The sequence below is a fragment of the Acipenser ruthenus genome, chromosome 1, assembly GCF_902713425.1.
Source record: "Acipenser ruthenus chromosome 1, fAciRut3.2 maternal haplotype, whole genome shotgun sequence".
In the NCBI taxonomy this organism is placed as follows: Eukaryota; Metazoa; Chordata; class Actinopteri; order Acipenseriformes; family Acipenseridae; genus Acipenser; species Acipenser ruthenus.
In genome coordinates this window covers 60,054,660-60,074,316 of record NC_081189.1, presented here as the reverse complement: position 1 = coordinate 60,074,316, position 19,657 = coordinate 60,054,660, and the positions used below count along the sequence as shown (strand labels likewise).

Sequence of the window (19,657 nt, the reverse complement as noted above, 5' to 3'; positions counted from 1 at the left end):
ATATTTTAAAGATGTTTGCGGCTCTTGTACTGTTAATAGTATGTCGTCCGCATATAAACTTATTTTAATAGCTGATTTGGGAGCCTGTATTCCTATAATATCTGGGTTTGACCTTATCAAACATGCCAATGGTTCTAGGGATAATACAAAAAGTAATGGAGAAATCGGACAACCCTGGCAGGTTCCCCTTTCTATAGAGAAGGTGTCGGACAACATACCATTTGTACAAATCCTGGCCTTTGGTGATCTATAAGGTGTATAAAATTGGGGCCTAGTCCAAACTCCTCTAGTGTTTTAAAGAGATATGTCCATTCAATGCGGTCAAAAGTAATACAGCTGCCCTTTGAAGTCTATAGGCTAGTAACCTACCAGCCTTGTCACCGAGTTCAAAATATTTACTTTTCAAGCGAAACAAGGCAAATTCTAACTTTTTATTTAATAAATCACTAAGTTCCATTTGTACTTTTAATAATTCTGTATAAATATTTTCATCCCTGGGATTCGCTTTATGCTTTGTTTCAAGATCTGTCAAGTTCCCAGTAAGTCTGTGAATGTTCTGGTTTCTTACTTTCTTTTGGTGAGCTGCATAACTTATAAACCACCCTCTGCATGTAGCTTTATAGGCATCTGTGGAAGGGTGGTGGGTAAGTCCGCAGAGGGCGCTGTGTGTCCGTGGTCTGCTTGCCAGCGATGGTAAACAGAACCACGGAGAATACCAGAGGTCTGGTAAACTAATTCACGGGCAGTAGCCCTTGCAGGTGCGTCAAACAATAATGAAAACAGAAGGCGAAAGAAAAAAGAGAAAATAAAACACAGTAATAAAACTACAAAGAAAAGGTGCTGCACTTAGCAGCGATATCCCGGTCGCCGCTACCCGCACGACCCGGATCACCGTCCTACTCTCCCGGCTCACTATCCTAGCCTATACAATACTCGGGGCCTGCCCAAATGTTCCCCGCTCTCCCTGTTTCTCTCTCTCAGGTCGCTTCTTCCTCCCTGCTGGTTCTCGCTCCCAACCAGCACTTTCCGCACATCCAACGCGTCTAAAAGGGCAGACCTGAGGAAACAGTAGAGCATTATCCTATAGGGCCAACAATCACCCCAAGACCCGCCTCCCAGCCATTCAGAGGAGGGAAAGTCCACACACACCCTCTCCCACCTCCCCTTGTCACGGCCATGACTGACAGGCGGTTGTTGGACGACTGCTGCCCTCTTCCTGCAGCACTGTGAACACGCCAGCAGAGTCAGCACAGATCTCAGCCCTGCTACAGCATCCCATACTGTTGCAAATGAGTCAAAAGAATCAGTATTTACATCAAATAAATGTTTTGTTTCAGCTGCAATATACTCCACAAATTCTGGACTCAGTAAAACCGAGTTATTTAGTCTCCAGCGAGAACTTTTTATGTTACAATCTGAATGGGTGAAAGAAATGGTAATTGGGGAGTGATCTGAATAAATCATATTCTGAATTTTTGATTCCCAAACATTAGAAAGAATACCCTGTGTAACACAGAAAGCATCAATCCTAGAGTAGCATTTGTGAGGTCTTGAATAGAAGATGTATTAATCTCCAAACATCAGATAATCCAGCTCCTTTACACATATTAGTTAGGGGATTTGAAATCATTATATCTGAAGGGGAAGGTTTATTTGACCTGTCTAAATTGGGGTTAGAGACAGCATTGAAATCTCCTTCCATTAGTATTGGGACTCCCACATAACTGGCAAGCAGTTTGGCAATTTGGGTGCATAGATATTCAACAGTACAATAGATTCATTATATAATTTACCTTCTACCAGTACATAGCGACCATCATCATCTGTTATAATGTTCTGGACTGCAAAGGGGGATTTTTTGTGTACCAGTACTGCCACTCCTCTACTTATACTATTATAACAAGAATAAAATATTTATCCCACCCAGTTTCAGGGTTTCACTTTCTGTTAAATGTGTTTCTTAAAGCAGTTCAATTTCTGATTTAAGTTGTGCCAAATGAGACAAAATTCTCGTTCGTTTTACCGGACAATTAATTCCCTTTACATTCCAGGACGTAACAATCGTATTTTTCAACTGTATTGATGACATTACTTAATTTAACCCTTTGCGGTCCATTGTCAGACTGGGTCCGACATCATTATAGCAACGCAAAAAACGGGTTTCTAGTCGTTTTTTCTCCGGAAAAAGCAGAGAAAACCATTCAATTGCCGAGTGGGAGCGACAGGAGCCGAGACAAGTCGGAAAAAAAATAAAAAATAAATAAAAGGCGTATCGCATGAATAGTCATACATGGCCCTGGTATCAGATAACGGGGCGGTCATAGTAAACAAGCTGGCTGAGTGCGTCAGCGCACAGAGACTACCATGGACATTTGCAGAGCTTTTTTCAGATGTTATAGTAATAAAATAATGACTTGGATCGCATTATTGAGGAGTTTGGTGATAAAACAAGTGATCAGGAGATGATTGATTGGTATGTACGACTATTATTTTGATTATTATTTATTTCTTACATAGGTGAAAGCGATAGCGAACGAAAGGGTGGGGCGGGGCTGGAGATGCCTAGTGAGTGCTTTGTTGATATGCAGGGCCATTTAAACCCGTTTGACTGTGGAAAAAAAAACTTTTAAACAGCGCGTCTAAAATTAACTGCGCGTGTGAAAATTAATTAGACCTGACGTGCCTGACGCGCAATTAATAAATGGACTGCAAAGGGTTAAAGTAATAATAATTGTAAAGATGGTAAGAAAAGTATAGTTGGAATACACTAAGTCCCTGAATATCACAGACTTGTACAACAGCGCCATATTGTGGTGTTTTACAATCCGCTGCATTTCTCTTTTATATTCGTGGACATTACAAACAACTGGATAGTTTGTTGATTTAAGTCTTGTATAAACTGTGCCAAAGGGGAAAAAAAAACCTAACAAATTGAAAAGACACAAGAAAAAAAAAAAAAAAAAAAGAAAAAAGTAAACAAAAACATACCCAACAGGGCATATTAAAACAAGTCAGGTAACTCGGTCCGCGAGTTAAACTCGGTGTTAACATAACAGCTATCTGCCCGAGCCCCGGGGCTGTGAGCTGATTGGATTCCCCTCCATAAATAATCGTCAAAGACATTTTCAACAAAAAGTAATATAAAACACAAACACAACATAGAGCATAAACTGGCTAATGCTCATCTATTGAGAATGAACAAATAAATCAGATCATACTTAACATTTCATTTTTGGCCTAATGTGTGACTTTATTGGGGTTGCCTTGGCTACCACTATTAAAATCTTGGCACATACTGTCACAATATCAATACAGTGTTTTATTATTTTATTTGTCAGCATCTGATGCAATACATAAATGTACCTGGCCCCAATGGACTGAAAACTGCAGGATTCAGAAGAAACAACCCATCCCTCTGTATGCGCATCAACATCCTGTGTTCCTGTAAAGTCAAGAACTGTAATTATTTTCATGAATTTGGTACTTCTGAAAACATGATAGAATGAGAGTACCATACACAAGGTAAAACACAGAAACGCAAGTAAACTGTGTGTGTTTGTTGGTAAAATGGCAAGACGAAAAGCAGTGTGTGCAAGTGTTTTTTGATACTTGTGTTTTCTTAACTTGGTTACGGTTTATCTGCTAAAAATGGCTTATAAAAAAGGTGGATTCACACATACACTGCTGAACACAAACCTAGAAGCCGCACTACGGAGGCTGTGTGGTCCAGTGGTTAAAGAAAAGGGCTTGTAACCAGAAGGTCCCTGGTTCAAACCCCACCTCAGCCACTGACTCATTGTGTGACCCTTAGAAAGTTACTTAACCTCCTTGTGCTCCGTCTTTCGGGTGAGATATAATTGTAAGTGACTCTGCAGCTGACGCATAGTTCACACACCCTAATCTCTGTAAGTTGCCTTGGATAAAGGCGTCTGCTAAATAAACAAATAATAATAATAAGTTGTGCTGTGTCTGAAACTCATGCCAGAATTACAAAAATTGGTGAAAGAGAAAGACTGCAAAATTTTACACTGAATTGTGGTAGATTTTTGTTAAGTAAATATACATGTAAACATAGACTTGCGTTAAAAAAAAACAAAAAAAACACACACACATCATTACATCATTGTGTTGTTTGTTGATTTTAGCACTAACTTGTGTAGTCCCTGTTTGAACACCAGGTTTGTTTTATATATAAAAATGTTAGTGTTGAAGTACATTTACCTGTATTGTGTAAGTGTATGTAAGGGTTTTTCTAATAAAATTAGTGCAAGTGGCTAAAACAGTGTCACTGTAGCCACACCTGTGGCTAGTCAGCGATTTCTACTGGACAACACTGCATTAGACTATTTATTAGACAAGATACAGTCTGTTATGTGTAAATACCTGAGCTGTGCAGCTTGGAAATCGGAACAAGACGACCAATGCTGAGAGGACGATTTCCATAAGGGTCACGGATGGCATAGATTACATCTTTGTGCATTACAAGTAAAGAATATGAAGTAGGAGTTTCAGTCATCAAATTCTTTATTCTGTGAAAAAAAAGTCTGTGAATAAACATGGTACACCAAAAACGGTCATCTAACATACTCTAGATCTAGATGTAGACATAGATCTATGAAAACCGTATATGCTTCACTTAAAGACCTTAAATAGCACATGCTGTACAAGATAGCAGAAATATTACTACAGGTTTTTCAAACATTTTTACTATGCCTTTCTCTCTCAGAATTCTTACCGTGCAACCCAATCAGGAGCATCCACTTCCTCAAATGGGGGCGTCAAGGCCAGTAACTGAGTAATAAGTTCACTGTCCGAGCTGGTCGACAGCCCTACTCCATGTCGCATTACCTGCATCATACAAAAATTTACAATAGTATTTTTTGATTGGCAAAAATGTATTTTATTACTGGATTAAGAGACCCAAAACTATTTATGTTAATAAATATCAAAACAAAGAATACCCATTTTTTTAAAAACATATATTTTATTTAGGTTTAAAGTTTACCTTTCTGCGCAATTTTTGAGCATTAACAAGCTCTCCGTTATGGGCGACAGCAATCTTTCCATGGAGAGTTTCCACAACAAAAGGCTGACAGTTCTGGAGTTCAGACATCCCAGTGGTAGAGTATCTGGTGTGTGAAATCCCCAGATTTCCATCCCGAAGCTTTTCCAAATCCTCTGGTTGAAACGCATTGTTCACCAGACCCATTCCCTAACCAAGCAAAAAAATTAAACGAGAAATGAGATTAAACCACTAGCTTTGCTGCTCATAAATGTAACATTCATAGATACTATATACATTTTGTAATTCATACTATACAATGGCTAGGATCGTTGTCTTATTTCAGTGGGTTATGTGACTTGATAGCTGTCATGATAAACCAATTTGTGTTTGTTGTTTCTATTTTCAAATTACCTTGCACGCTGTCATGCCATACTGCTTAAATGTACGTCAGGGTTGAAATTAGCACCCGCCCATCCACCAAATGTGGGTTAATTTGGTCTGTGGAGTGTAAATTTCACATACTTATCCTAGATCATTTTTTTTTATTTTTTGCTTGGCTTGGCTTGAGTTTAAATGATTTCACGTCCTCTAGCGTTATATACAAATACTGTACACTATGCAATCAAGTGATCTGTGGTAAATACTGTCTGTACACAGCATGTGGAGACATTTTGAAGGTATCAAAAGCCTCCTAAAAGAAAACAGATGGACGAAGACCAATTATCTAAAATCAGAGAAAAAATAAAAAGGGTTCGTAAGTTGAACGAAAAGTGGAGAATTGATCACAACGGACAAACTTGGGAACAGCTCATTTTCGACAATACCAACCAGAACATGTACTGCTCGGAATGCCGGTTGTATTCACAAGAGAAAAACTAAAAAAAAATCAATTTGTGGCAGTTCCCTTATTTAATATATTAAAACACCCAATGTAACACATGTTAAAATGGCATTTTTAGTGAACTATCAACAAATATACTGGGCCAGTAAAATGTCTTATTACCAGCAAGCAGTGATGATTTTATGAGACCTGCTACATCAGACCAAACCTTTACATATTTTCCCTTGATTAATCAGCCATAATTAACTGACTTAGTTACTAAGACAAAACCCACTATGTGTGCTTCAGACCCTATTCCCACTAAACTGTTCATAGTAGTATTCTCTAGGATCGATACTACTGTTTTAAGTATTAACAGTTCCCTTTCATCCAGTATTGTTCCAAAATCATTAAGGTCGCTGTGGTACAATCATTGCTTAAAAAAACCTATAGATCCAAAAGTTATTAACAATTCTAGGCCTATTTCCAATCTCCCTTTCTATCCAAAGTTTTGGAGAGAGTAGTAGCAATCCAACTTTCCTCGCAGAACGTGAGAAATTTCAGTCAGGTTTCTGCCCGGGTCATAGTACTGAAACTGCAAAATGATGTGCCATTATTTTCAGATATGGGCTCATCCTCTGTCCTTATTCTTCTAGATAAAGTCTTGAGAACCTTGTAGGATTGTCAGGTAGTTTCCTGTCTTGGTTTACATCTTATCTTTAAATAGGTTACAATATGTTAAAATTGGGGAAGATTCCTCTTTATCTGAAGTTACATGTGGTGTCCCGCAGGGTTCTGTTATTGGACCAATTATTGGACCTAATATATGCTACCCCTGGCCGATATTGTCCGTAGCCACGAGGTACATTTTCATTGCTATGCTGATACTCAACTATATCTACCTCTGAAACCGGGTGACTCCACATCTGTTAAATGTTAAACTCAGATAAAACAGAGGTAATGTTGTTGGGATCAAAAAAATTAGCTAAACAAAACAAATCTATGTGCTTCTACAGAAGACAGCTTCCCTTTTGCACTGAAGGCTGAAATGAGAAATTTGGGTGTAACTTTTGACCCAGATCTTTCATTCGAACCTCATATTAGGAATGTAACTAGTGTCTTTTTTTCACCTTAGAAATATTGCTACAAAATGCAGAGATTGATGCATGCTTTCGTAACATCTAGAATTAATTATTGCAATGCCCTGTTTTCTGGTATTCAAAGCTATGTTTTATCTCGATTGCAGCTTGTGCAAAATACTGCTGCCAGGGTTTTAACAAAAACAAAAATGCATGATCACATTACGCCTGTTTTAGCAGACCTACACTGGTTTCCTATACGGTTCATGATTGATTTTAAGGTCCTGCTTATAACTTATAAAGCCTTAAATGGTTTGGCTGTCTTATTTAAATGATCTTTTAATCACATATGTTCCTAGACAGCCACTCCTATCTCAGGATGCTGGGTTGCTTACTATTCCTAAAATTAAAAAAAAAAAAAAATACAGGTGGCACTGCCTTCAGCTACAGGGCCCCTAAACTCTGGAATGATCTGCCTAGTTCTGTAAGGGAAGCACCAACTGTTGCAGCTTTTAAAACCAGACTAAAGACACATTTTTATAATCTATCTTATTTATCCTAAAATGATTGTGTTTTTCTCTCTCATGTTTCTTTTGTCTTATGTTTTGACATTTGATTCTTGGTTGTACATGTGTACTGTTTAATGTACTTAAGGAGTATAAAATGCATTTGTGGGGAACAGATTACAAATCTCATAAGGTTGTGGCAAGACACTAAACTGGATTTTTTTTTTTAATTTTATTTTTTTTAATAGTAGTTAGAGAAAGTATGCCACTCAATCAGTAGAATGCACGATTAAAAAGGTCAACAGTTACAATTCGATAAACACATTTGCACAATACATTCAAATCATAAATATTCCGATTAAATTAAAGCCTAAGAAAGGTTACCTTGTGTGTTGTATAAATTGGCGGGAAGGCTCCATTGCTTGTAACAATTCCAGCACTTTCCTGACCTCTGAAAAATAAATAAATACATGTTTTACTTGACTTCTTTAAAGCTACCTCTCATAAAACTACAGGTTAAATATGAGATTGAGTTAACTTTAGGATGGAAGGCTGATGAGAAAAGAGCTACTCTGTAACAGATTGTTAACAGATGGGACTACATGTCACTGACTGGGGATCATTGAAAAGCAGACTAAACTACCACCAATTTTCAAGGACACCAACTAAATGTGTTCTGAAAACATTTATCCTACTGCAGAATCCAGCAGCACCATGCAGATTGCTACAGTAGTACAACTTGTGCTCAAAGAAAAATTCTGTAAATTGTTATACTGTCAGCACTCGGGTATATGACATTCAGATACACGTCAGTTGCGTTTTACCGTCCTTGTGTTAAGAAACAAATCAATTCCCATGTTATATATATAAAACATTTAAATGCATCAAGATTTCAGGTTGTAACACAACAAACTGTGAAAACGTCCGGGGGGGGAAACGTCCGGGGGGGGGGAAATACTTACTATAGGCACTGTGTATGTATATGTATGTGTATATATTTTTTTTTTCTTGAGTGTGCAAATCAGTCTTTATTGTGCAGTTACACAGAGCTTCCTCCAGTTTCACCTGATGAAAATGCAGCAAAAACCAAGCAAACGAGACCAGCTACTGTAATCATTAAATCATTAATCCACTTTAGATACTGTGATGTATTTTTTTTATCAGTTATCTGTAGTTGCTTTTGTGCATTTTCATTTCCAAGTTAACTGTGACATTAGGGCCTTATCAAACACTATATTCTGCAATTTTGAATACTGACTTTGGATACTGTTTTAATTCTGGAAACTTTTTAAAATGTATTTATCTTTTGCTAAATTGCATTGCCTTTTGCATTTTACACAGTTCTGTGCATGGGTAACATTTTGATTTAATTTTGCTGTTGGGTTGTTAATGGGGAATTTTACATATTGCTACAATACGTACCAGATTTAAAAGTATGTACTGTATTACAGTCCACGTGTCGTCTTTTGGAAAGTGATAGTTTCAGAATCATATCATTCTGAATTAAAATACTTCTGTTGAAATATAGTACTGTATCAACAAAACGAACCACAGTACATCTAAATGGACATCTACTTATTTTAAAACACAGTCCTTTCAGCCATGTATTTTTGACATTGTATTCTTCCCTGAAAAACGGACAAGGGTTGGAACGGGCCAAAAAGAAATAATCAGATATGCATCACACTCTTTTAATTGTCCCAGAAGTCAAAATTTTATAGGGTCGGATATTGTGCTGATTGTAATAAACTGGTTTGCAATTATATGTACAGCAGATGTCATTCATTTTTCAATGACAGCCAGTAATCACATTGTCTGAAAGTTCATGATTTCTTAAAAGGATTTATAAACAATTATGGAAAAATATATAAAGTAGTTTTACAAACCAATGTTATTTTCAAAATACAATTTGAATGAAGTCAACTACAAGCAGATATACATCTACACTACATCTTAATTCCATATTTATACTGTACTGTAATTTAGATTGAGATTAAAGATCAATTAACAAGGATCAGGTTATTTTCTCTTTGGAAACATGCCCATGCAAGTGACAATTTGAATAGATATACAGGATATTTTATATAACCTTATATAAGGTCATATAAAACAGAAGGAAACACTAGCTTTCATTTTCATACCACAATACTTTCAGATATACAGTTATGTAACATACAGGACTACATAGGTATACAAAAAACAAATAAAAGATTACACCATATTTCATCAATTTGTAATTCTGTCTTAATTTGAGTAGATTGTTTTTCAGAAACACAAGTGTAACTTCTTTTTAGACATAATTTTAAGCCAGATTTAATTAGTGTATTAAGTAGTAAAATGGGGCAGCTGAAAGCTTCAATGCTCATTTTAGCTGCTCAGGCAGACCATCTTAATAAACTATGCATGAGAAGCATTTGCTTTTGAGTTGCCTTATTTGGAATGGTTCTGCATTGCAGCCTGCTTCTCCGGTTACACAAGCTCTCAGCCTCCCACCCCTTATGCAGCTTAAGCCAGTAATCAAGCTTCTTTACTCGCTGTGGGCGTTCAAGGATAACCAGTCGTCTGGTTACCCAGGCAACTAGATGTCACCGGGGGAGGAAGAGAATTATTTCCAGGTCATTTGGAACATGGAGTATGGAGCAGGAAAGCACTGGACTGAGGAGGAGGTTAAAGCTCTGTTAACAGTTTGGTCAGAGAAGAGAGTTCAGAACTACCTTCATGGAGCCACAAGGAATAAAGCAATGTTCATATACATTTCAAACAGACTGCAGGAGTTTGGAGTTTTCCGGGACTGGAAACAGTGTCGAGCAAAATATAAAAACCTGAAGTATGAATACAGAACAGTCAAGTATGCCCATAACTCTGGAGAACTTGGGAAATCCATGAAGTTTTTCCAGGAATTAGATGCCATTTTGGCCTTGGAGATTGAGCCACGGTTGGGAGAAGATGAGGATGCAACATACTCGAAAGTATTTACCAAGAACTGTGAGGAAGAAACTGAAACCCATTCCATTACAGAAATGCTGAATGCAGGTAACCAGCGTTTTAAAGCAGGTTTGTTCATTTCAAATGAAAATATATGCACCTAGTTTTCAAACATAAACAAACAATTCCAGGAACCAAGACGTTAAAATGAATGCATACTACATAATTTACAAAGTACTTCATTTGTCATTGTGACACAGTACATGTTGACAAAGTAAATTCTCTACTTAATCTGATGTGTACTCTACTGTATCTAGTTTCCTCAGCTTTAAATACAGTAGGGAGGATCACATAGCAGGGAGTGTACTTCTAATCAGCTAATCGAATAAATAAGGGATCCAGTATACCAAATTGACCCATTTGCCACTTTCCTGGCTTCAATCACTTCAAGAATAAATCAGCAGCTTGAACAACAGTTACCTCATTAGTAGCATTTCATGGTTCTTTATGTTGGTCTTACTTTTCTCTAGTAATTATATTTACAAACTAGTTCCAACCTACATGGGTGAAAGTGGCCTAAGATCATTTTGACAAACTCCTGGTGCAAAACCAATTTTAGCTCTGGGGTTGTACATGCTCTCAGTTAGAAAAATAAATTACTTCACTTACAACTTGTCATTTTAGCAGATGGACCAACCTGATAAATCACATACTTGCTAGTTAGAAACATTTTAAAATGCAGTGTTTGCTCCCTACCAAAATTTTAGGAGGACATTTTCTTTAGTGTGGGGGTCAATATGTTTTATGATTTAGAATTCAACACAACCACAGTATTTGTATACATGCCAAAATAGTTTACTGTCCTTATGTTTCTGAAGAACAACAAAAAACAAAGTTTTCATTTTGTACTCATTTTGTAGTCAGCAATAATTACGTCTTTTGAAATTACCTTGATAAAAACAAAGGAAACAAGGTGTCCCTACATTACACAATTCACTTTTTTGCAGCTGTTGTGCAGAAGATCTTTCTTTCCTTTTTATGTCTGAACTTAGCCAGGGCCTCCCCATAATCAAACTCCTTCCAGTGAGGTCCCTCAACTCTTATGACAAGGAGGGGATTCAGTCAGTCGCTTGACAGTCTATTCCTGACGGCTGTCCAACACATTTTGAAGCCCCTCTCCAACAAGACTTAAATGTTTTTAAACAAATACATATTTCCAAATTACATTAAACCCCAATGAAGTACAATAAATTAAAAAACAAAGTTAAAAATGTGTTTTTTATATGCTTCAAAAGGATTTAAAAAAAAATCAAAAATTACCACGCAATCTGTATTAATATGTAAAGTAACGTTATTAGAAAATGAGCATTAGCTAAAATAAAAAGAAAAAAATGTCACGCATCATAGCCTGGAGAATTACATATTGAAAGTACATTATTCATATAATTTACAATCAAATATGTTTTTGTAGAACATATCAAAGTAAACATTACGTTTATGTAAGTAAACATTAAAGTAAAATGTAGTGGTTTTTTTTTGGTTTTCGTTTGACGACTTTTAGTACACTTTAATGGTACATATGCACGTCAAACTAAACAACAAGTACGCATTTCTCATGTTCTCTTGCTCTGTCACTCCATCTCTTACTTTCCTGTTCTCTCTCTCCAGTCCAAAACTAATCGATCGCCACTTGACAGTTCATGTATAACTAAATCGGGAAGGCACAACTATGTTTTGGTCTAGCAAACAGATAAGTTTACAGTATGTCTTACTATGTTTCATTGCCCAGTGGAGCATGTGTCAGTGTGGTATCGGCGTCATTCTCAAGAACAGCATTTCATTCCAAGGTAGATGTCCTGTAGTTTTGACATCCAACCGTGAATATGTTTTGTTTGTTTTGTTTTGTTTTTTTAAGAACACAAACCTTGCAAAACATATTGTTGCCGTCCTCATCAAAAGTTGTGTTTCTGCTACCATTCACATTGAAAATGGTGCTTGCATTAAACACGACTCATAGGAAAGGACCTGGAGAGGCCATTTTGACAAAATTCCATCTACAGACAGAAAACATTCACCCATTAAGCTGCTCACTTGTGAAATAGAAGGGCGAAACAGTACAGTTAACTCAAATACATACTCTTTGCAACTGAATTAAGTCATGTGGCTTTTTCTGCAGTCAAGGCACTATGCCAGTTACAAATCAGGCAGCAGACAAGCCCAGATCAGTTTCTCCCAACCCCTACAGCATACATTATTTGAATATCAAGTTCAACAGCTACCAAATGAATCTAAAATATGCACTCACATTTAAAGCTGCCTACATTATAAAAACAGAAACAATGCTTTCTGCGATGTCCTCCTTAGAATATATACCAACGCACTGGAATTTGTAAACCAAGTGTTAGTTCTGTTGATGATCTGATCCTATGTGTGCACCAAATACATTTTTATACTCCTCATATTTTGTAACTGTATGAAATAAGTAGTCTCCTTGCTCCTTAAATGTGACAATATAAACCTATTTCAATGTATTGTTTTTGGAGGTTTGTTGAATCTTGTTTTTGAACATGTTTACACAGGAGTGATCTGTGTAGCCTTGGAAGACGATGACATCAGCACAACTTCAGATGATCTGACAATTTCACCAATGAGGACCAAAACAAAAATCTCTGAGCAAGGTACGCTTTGGAATAGCGAAGACTTGTTACATTTGGAATTAAAGTGGGCAAATACTACATCTTGACAGAAAAAGGTCCAATTAATATTTGAAGGTACGACACTCTAGTTTTCCTGCGAGTAGTCCATGTTGTGATAGAAATGCAATTTAATGAGGCTAGGATAGGGATGATTTAAAAAACACACATTTGGTGGTGTTGGAGAATTTAATAAATACTGTACAAAGTATACAGTGCCATTCAAAACAAACTTTATTGCTGTATATTTGTGTTCTAACTGTGGAGAATAACTAAAACAATGTTTACCTTTTATCACCATAAACAGTAATTTATCTGAATATGGTTTAGTGTTACAAATCTATTTCTTCCCCCTTTATACAGTACTGCCACAGCACAGTTCACTCCCAGTGCAGCCAATATAGGGATCCTATCTGACACTACTTACCACAAGTCCTAGGTGCAACATGGGAGTATCATGTTTCACAGCAAGGGTCCTACACCTGTTGCACAGGGAGTCAATATACAGTATGATGGCAGAGTCAAAGTGAATATATAAACTCTGGAAAATAAAACTAATTTGGAGAAGAATGATAAGGGGCTTGCAAGAAAGTTGTTATGCTAATGAGGCAGGAATGTCATTTTTCAATTCTTGGTTATTTCCTTTTTAAGGGCTTACAAAATGCTCACTGGTTTGACACTTTATATCAGTTTTCATGAACAGCATTCGTGCTTTTTATATATCTTCTTTTTAGGCAACCAAAAGCTAATGCAGGAACATGCAAAGCTGTCTTTCATTCCTTCTGTGGCCATAGAAGGTGGAAAGCACTGGACAGATGATGAAGTCCGAGCACTGCTGCACATCTGGTCAGACAGCAACATCCAGACCAAGCTTGAAGGGGCAGTGAGAAACAAGAGCATATTCGAAGAGATAGCCAACAAGCTGCAGAAGTTTGGGATAGACCGAGACTGGAAGCAGTGCCGGACCAAGTACAAGAACCTCAAATATGAATACAAGACTGTCAGAAGCGCTCAAGGTTCTGGCAACACTTGTAAAAGCATGAAGTTTTTCAATGAACTAGATGCTATCCTGCAGCGCAGAACTGCCAAACAATCAGACAAAAATGGTGATCGACAGGACATCAGTGAAGGTATAGTATTACAGTTTCCTTAAGATTGCTTGCCTATTCAGCTGGTCTTTCAGCACTCCCAACTGTTTAATGTTCAATATTTTGATTGTTTTTATACTTTAGAACAACCAGAAAAGAAAAATCCTAAAACAAAATTTTCCATTCAGAATCACAATTCTGTAGAGTGGTCCATCTGATTACAGAGCATCTCTGGCAGTATTAAAATGACTGGACAAAGTGTTAATAGCAGTCACATCATTTTTACAATAAAACACTACAACCTTAGTCCCCCAGCCAAAACATTTAAAATCTGTGTAAAAATACACATATGTATAATTTTCAAAAGGGGTATAAAGAAGATGCATGGATTTCCCATCTAACTTTATGAGGGAATTAAAGAGCATACCATTCTTTTTATAGAAGAAACTCATCCAGCAGAGGCGGAAGATTCATATAGTACAGCCTCAGAGGATCCAGTGATTACACATATTAAAAAGGAGCCTCCAGATATTGGTAAGTTCATGCAATAGTAGTATTAACATTTCATACATATTTAATTTAACTGACTGATTTTTATTTTTTAACCCAAGATGAAGACTCTGTTAGTGCCACCTCTGAAGATCCTGTAACACAGAATTCATGGAAGAGGAGAAAGGAGACAGGCAAGTTTAAAAAAAAAAAAAAAATACTAAACACACATGTCAGTGAGATTTTAAACCACTTCCTTTCTCAGTTGGGTGCAAGCCTGAGGCAATCACAAATATGGTATCATTGAAAGAATACAGTTGTAAGGTAAAAAAAAGGGTGGTTGATGCAGATTACAGCAGTAATGTGATATTAATAATTTATAAAGAGAGCAAGCAGTGGAAAAGTTGTTGTAATTGTTTAACTGTGACTAAACATGCAGCACAAATCTGCAAATTTGTGGGTTGTGGAGATTACTGGACCAAATTTAACACATGAACCAGGTAGCTCACACAGCAAGAGACAGATGTGCTTATTAAAATATTTTACTTATAACCTCGGCTAATGATTTTAATAGTACTTTATGCATTTTCTGGTTTAAAAATATCATTGTAAACTTAAATTATCCGACACCAGAATCTTTTGGCATGTACATATTCTAAAGCAATATATACAGTACGTATTATTAGCACTGTACTGTAGTGCCTGTGGTATTTCTGCATGCTTCACAATTAAAAAACATGGAACCAATGGCCCTGTCCAAGCAGACACAATGTTTTTTCTAGCTATTTATATTAAGGTACCTTGTCTATGGGGCTCATGTGGTAATGTTGCAGACATAAGGCCTTAAAGTAATACAAAATTAAGACAAAGTTTTGTTTTCCAGGTGAGCATATACAATCGGATAAGGCTCCAAATCAGTTCAGAGTCATCGCAGTCAATGACACAGGAATAGGAAGGCACTGGAGCGACAATGAAGTCAGCGCACTCATTTTGATTTGGTCTGATGAAAACATCCGACAGCAACTTGAAGGAGCAACTAGAAACAAGGAAATATTCGAGCAGATTTCCAGGAGGTTGATGAAGATGGGGATTGACCGGGACTGGAAGCAGTGTCGGACAAAGTACAAAAACCTCAAGTACGAATACAGAACGCTCCAAAGGCGGAATATCCAGATCTGCAACCCTAAAAGAGTAATGAGATTTTATGATGAAGTGGATGCTATCTTGAGAAGATCTCATGCTCTTCAACAACAAAAGAGATCTGAAGAACAGTGCCAATCTGCTGATCTGAACACAACTGACAGGGCAGAAAAAGATTCAAGAGCAGAGAATAGTGCAGGTAAATGAAACCTTATGTGGTATTAACACCACTGTTCAAGCTGTCCCAACAAATGACATAGGGTTAATACTGAAATGCAAACAAAAATAAATGACTCTCAGCATATAACTAAGTCTTCCAGGTTCAAATTTCACACACAAATTAAGTTTAAAAAGGGCAACCAAATAATTAAAGCATTGCAAAGAGCCGAATCCATCTTCTGTGCTTGGGACAGTTGTGTCTTTGCACAGAAAGGCCTAGTATTTCCTGCCACATCAAAGAGATCATATTCTCTCTGCACTGTGAAAGGAATTGACTCCAGAATCAGGACTGTCACTCCATAATATTAAGACCATAATAAATGGCTGGTTTGCAATAAACCTGCCTATTTATTATTATAATAATAATAATAATAATAATAATAATAATAATAATAATAATAATAATATCTTTATTTTTATCTAGGGCCTTTCATAGTGGACCACCATCACAAAGCGCTTTACAGAGGTAGGCTGTGAACTGTGCATTATTTGCAGAGTCACTTACAATAGGACATTGATTTAACATCTCATCCGCAGGAGCACAAGGAGGTTAAGTGACTTGCTCAGGGTCACACAGTGAGTCAGTTAGTGGCAGAGGTGGGATTTGAACCAGTCACCTTGTGGTTACAAGCCCTGGACTTTAACCACTGGACCACACTGCCTCCTGCCTCCTATTTAACCCCACAGGACCCAGAAATACTACTCTAACTCCAATACAGCTTTAAATCTTGCAGGAACAATCCTCCATATCAAATTGTAATCTCAGAACAGTATTCAGAACAAATCAATGCTAGATACAAGCCAGGAAGGAGGGACATTGCATAACTAACTACACTGGGGAAGGGGTGAAGTAAACTTGAATTGAGTAACCATTTCAAGTGTTTTTCTGATGTTTATTGGATATACACTGATTTTAATTTGTTTTATTTTTTGTATCGGGGGTGTTTGTTTTATCAGTGTTTATCGGTTAAAACTGAAAATTAGAAGCCCTACATATATGGTATAGGATTACCGTTGACAGCACAACACATTTGAGTACAGTACATTCAATTTAATATCATACAGGGAAGTGTGTTGCTTGATCATAGAGCCTTAAAATGTTTTTATTTTATTTAAAAACACAGATGAAGAATCAAGCGGCACAACAGAAGATTGTTTAACTGCAGGGACAAAGAGGAAAGCAAGTGAAGTAGGTATGGACAGCCTTACTATGTACTTTTGTTGAACTTCACTGAATTTACAACCTGCTTTTAAAACAGACTTACTTTTTGGAGTTCAGTGAGTGTTAATACTCAGCAAGCCATAAAGTGAATTTAAGGTAAAACTGTTGTAGAGTCAAAGCATCACATCATACTACCATACCACTATTTTTTTCCTTGACAAAATCAAAATGACACTTCAACATATACTGAGATATTGCTGATCTGACCGGACAACTGGGCCAAACTTTACTGGCATGTAAATAGCAGTAGCTACTGTCAGACACAGAGGCTATCCTCATTCTCTAACAACGTTCCTCAGTCCTGAATTGAAGTGCTGTCTGTTGTGTCGGACTGTGCCGAATTAAGGGGCTGTCCACAAAGGAATACACTGACATTTCCAATATTGTAGTGACAAAAGACTTGTGCATTTGCAGGCATCAACTGAATGAGTTTATTATATTTGAAATGTATCTACCCCAACTACTAAGTTAGTCTAATGCAGAATAATCTTGAAACATGCGAGTCCTGTTGGAAAGAATATATATATATATATATATATATATATATATATATATATATATATATATATAAAATGTATGGTATAATTGTTTTATTTTTTTTAGAAATCAAGTTATGCTATAATTTAGCGCTCCATAAAACTACATAAGGCTGTATGATTTCAGGTTCTCCAGTATCTGCCAAAAAAAGAAATGGCACTACCACTTTTAACAGCCACATAATAACAACATTTGAAACTGTGACAGCATATGGGAATCAACCTGAAGAAGGTTACTGCAAACGAGAGGAAGACCACCAGTGTATTCCAATAATGCACATTTCCTCTGAAACTCCATGTCAGCATCCACAAATACAGGTCAGTCTAATTTTCCCACATTATTTCATAGAAATATTCAGTAGCTTACATCATTTTTTTTGGCATGGAAACACAAAGATTTCTATACAATTACAGTAAAACATGAAAACATTTGTGGCTGCTTAAAACAGGTGGCTTCAGTGCCTTGTTTTAATAGTAAAATAAACTTTCTGGGGTGTTGGGAAGAGAAGTGACATTTTCTTACAGTGTAACAGAATCTGGTATTAATAAATGGGTCAAATATCAGAACAATTTCTTGATTTACACCATTAAAATGGTCTTACTGCTCTAAGAAATTGTGTCTTTGCCTTTGTGCTTGCTTCTAAATATGGTTCATTGAGTTAGAGGGTAAAACAATAATGTAAAACAATAATGTACCTGCTGCTAGTGCAACAAGTCATTTCTTGCTAGTTTTAAAATATTTATATTTTTTACTTTAAGTTTTACACTTGCTTTGGATCGGGTACATTATTTAGATCTTTAACCAGGGCTGACGGCAGGGACAGTATAAGCAAACAGTTTAATTACCTTACGATTAAGGCGCTCTCCTTTAAAGTTAGATTAAACTATTGTAATTATTTATACAGAAATACTGACTTGGAAAAACGCCTCAAGCAAATTCCTACTTGGTTTGCTTTAATGAGTAGTACACAACATGTTTTTAATGAAAACATTTCTAAAGTAAAAACCGCATTCTGTTATTTTGCAATACCGCTGCTTCAGATTATTACCAGTGCTTAATAGCAGTAACATTTTATTTAGAGTTGTTGTTGAACTTAAACCTGTTCATGGCCTGCAGCAACACGAACCCACTAACGTCCTTGTTTAAAAAAATAAATAAATAACTGTTTGAATATAATTTAATTAATAGAGAATAAAACAAACTAAACAATTACCTAGCCTATATTTAATTAAATTTTTTTTGTAGTATCCAAACTGCCCAGCATCTTCTGTTGCAGGCACACCGCTGCTAATGTTAGCTGTTGTAAATAGTGCAGAGTGGACTGTTGTGGGTCAAACTAATGTTCGTGTAGGGGCCATTTTATTGTGGGTTTTTAATTTATTTTTTTAAAATGTTGGACTTATGAATGACTTTCCTTTTTTATATATTTTAAACTCTTTATAGGCAAACCCATAACAAAACATAGAATGATAGTGTTTACACAGAGCAATGCAAGAGTGGCTTATATTTTAATTGTGTTAAGGAACATGATAGGGTCCACACTGTGTTTTAATTTTAAGCGAGGACTGGCACTTGCTTACAATCTGCCCAGCACTACTGAATACCTGCTCACTAGGGACTGACGCTGTCAGGATGCTTAATACTTCTGACCAAAGATACAACTTTTGGAACAAGTTTTATAGTGTGCCATCTCATTAAATGGTCACGCAGATTAGTTGTGGTACCGGGGTATCCCAAACACTTTACTTTTTTTTCTTTACTTTCTTGCAGTCTTACTTAGAAAATAATTGCCAAACATCGGAAGACATTATATTTGTAGCTCAGTCGATACAGTAGTTGTAATTCTAGCACAATGCTCTTAACTTGCTCTGTTAATTTGAAGACTCCTGCACAGACCCAATCGCTTCAGTAAACACTCACAGGGGGCGGGGCAG

The 19,657-nt window shown here is 36.7% G+C and overlaps 2 protein-coding genes across 6 annotated transcripts in view; one reads left to right on the top strand and one right to left on the bottom strand.

The window, feature by feature from the left end:
- Positions 1–19,657, bottom strand: part of LOC117421370 (amidophosphoribosyltransferase-like) — a 33,619-nt gene that overhangs the window by 6,197 nt on the left and 7,765 nt on the right. The window contains exons 2-6 of the mRNA XM_034035683.3: positions 7,795–7,861; positions 5,006–5,212; positions 4,736–4,848; positions 4,384–4,529; positions 3,364–3,442 (exon numbers count right to left, since the gene is read on the bottom strand). Of these exons, the coding sequence (XP_033891574.1) occupies positions 3,364–3,442; positions 4,384–4,529; positions 4,736–4,848; positions 5,006–5,212; positions 7,795–7,861 (612 nt within the window). The remainder of the gene's footprint in view (positions 1–3,363; positions 3,443–4,383; positions 4,530–4,735; positions 4,849–5,005; positions 5,213–7,794; positions 7,862–19,657) is intronic.
- Positions 10,023–19,657, top strand: part of LOC117421369 (multifunctional protein ADE2-like) — a 30,778-nt gene continuing 21,143 nt past the window's right edge. The window contains exons 1-9 of one of the 5 annotated variants that reach the window (XM_034921972.2): positions 10,023–10,443; positions 12,915–13,013; positions 13,763–14,158; positions 14,558–14,650; positions 14,728–14,799; positions 15,489–15,944; positions 16,389–16,430; positions 17,089–17,157; positions 17,850–18,040. In XM_034921972.2, coding sequence (XP_034777863.2) covers positions 10,038–10,443; positions 12,915–13,013; positions 13,763–14,158; positions 14,558–14,650; positions 14,728–14,799; positions 15,489–15,944; positions 16,389–16,430; positions 17,089–17,157; positions 17,850–18,040 — 1,824 coding nt within the window. In that variant the 5' untranslated portion in view covers positions 10,023–10,037. Of the gene's footprint in view, positions 10,465–12,914; positions 13,014–13,762; positions 14,159–14,557; positions 14,651–14,727; positions 14,800–15,488; positions 15,945–16,388; positions 16,431–17,088; positions 17,158–17,849; positions 18,041–19,657 lie in introns of all 5 variants that reach the window. The other 4 variants (XM_034921975.2, XM_034921971.2, XM_034921976.2 and 1 more) reach the window with 4 other exon arrangements.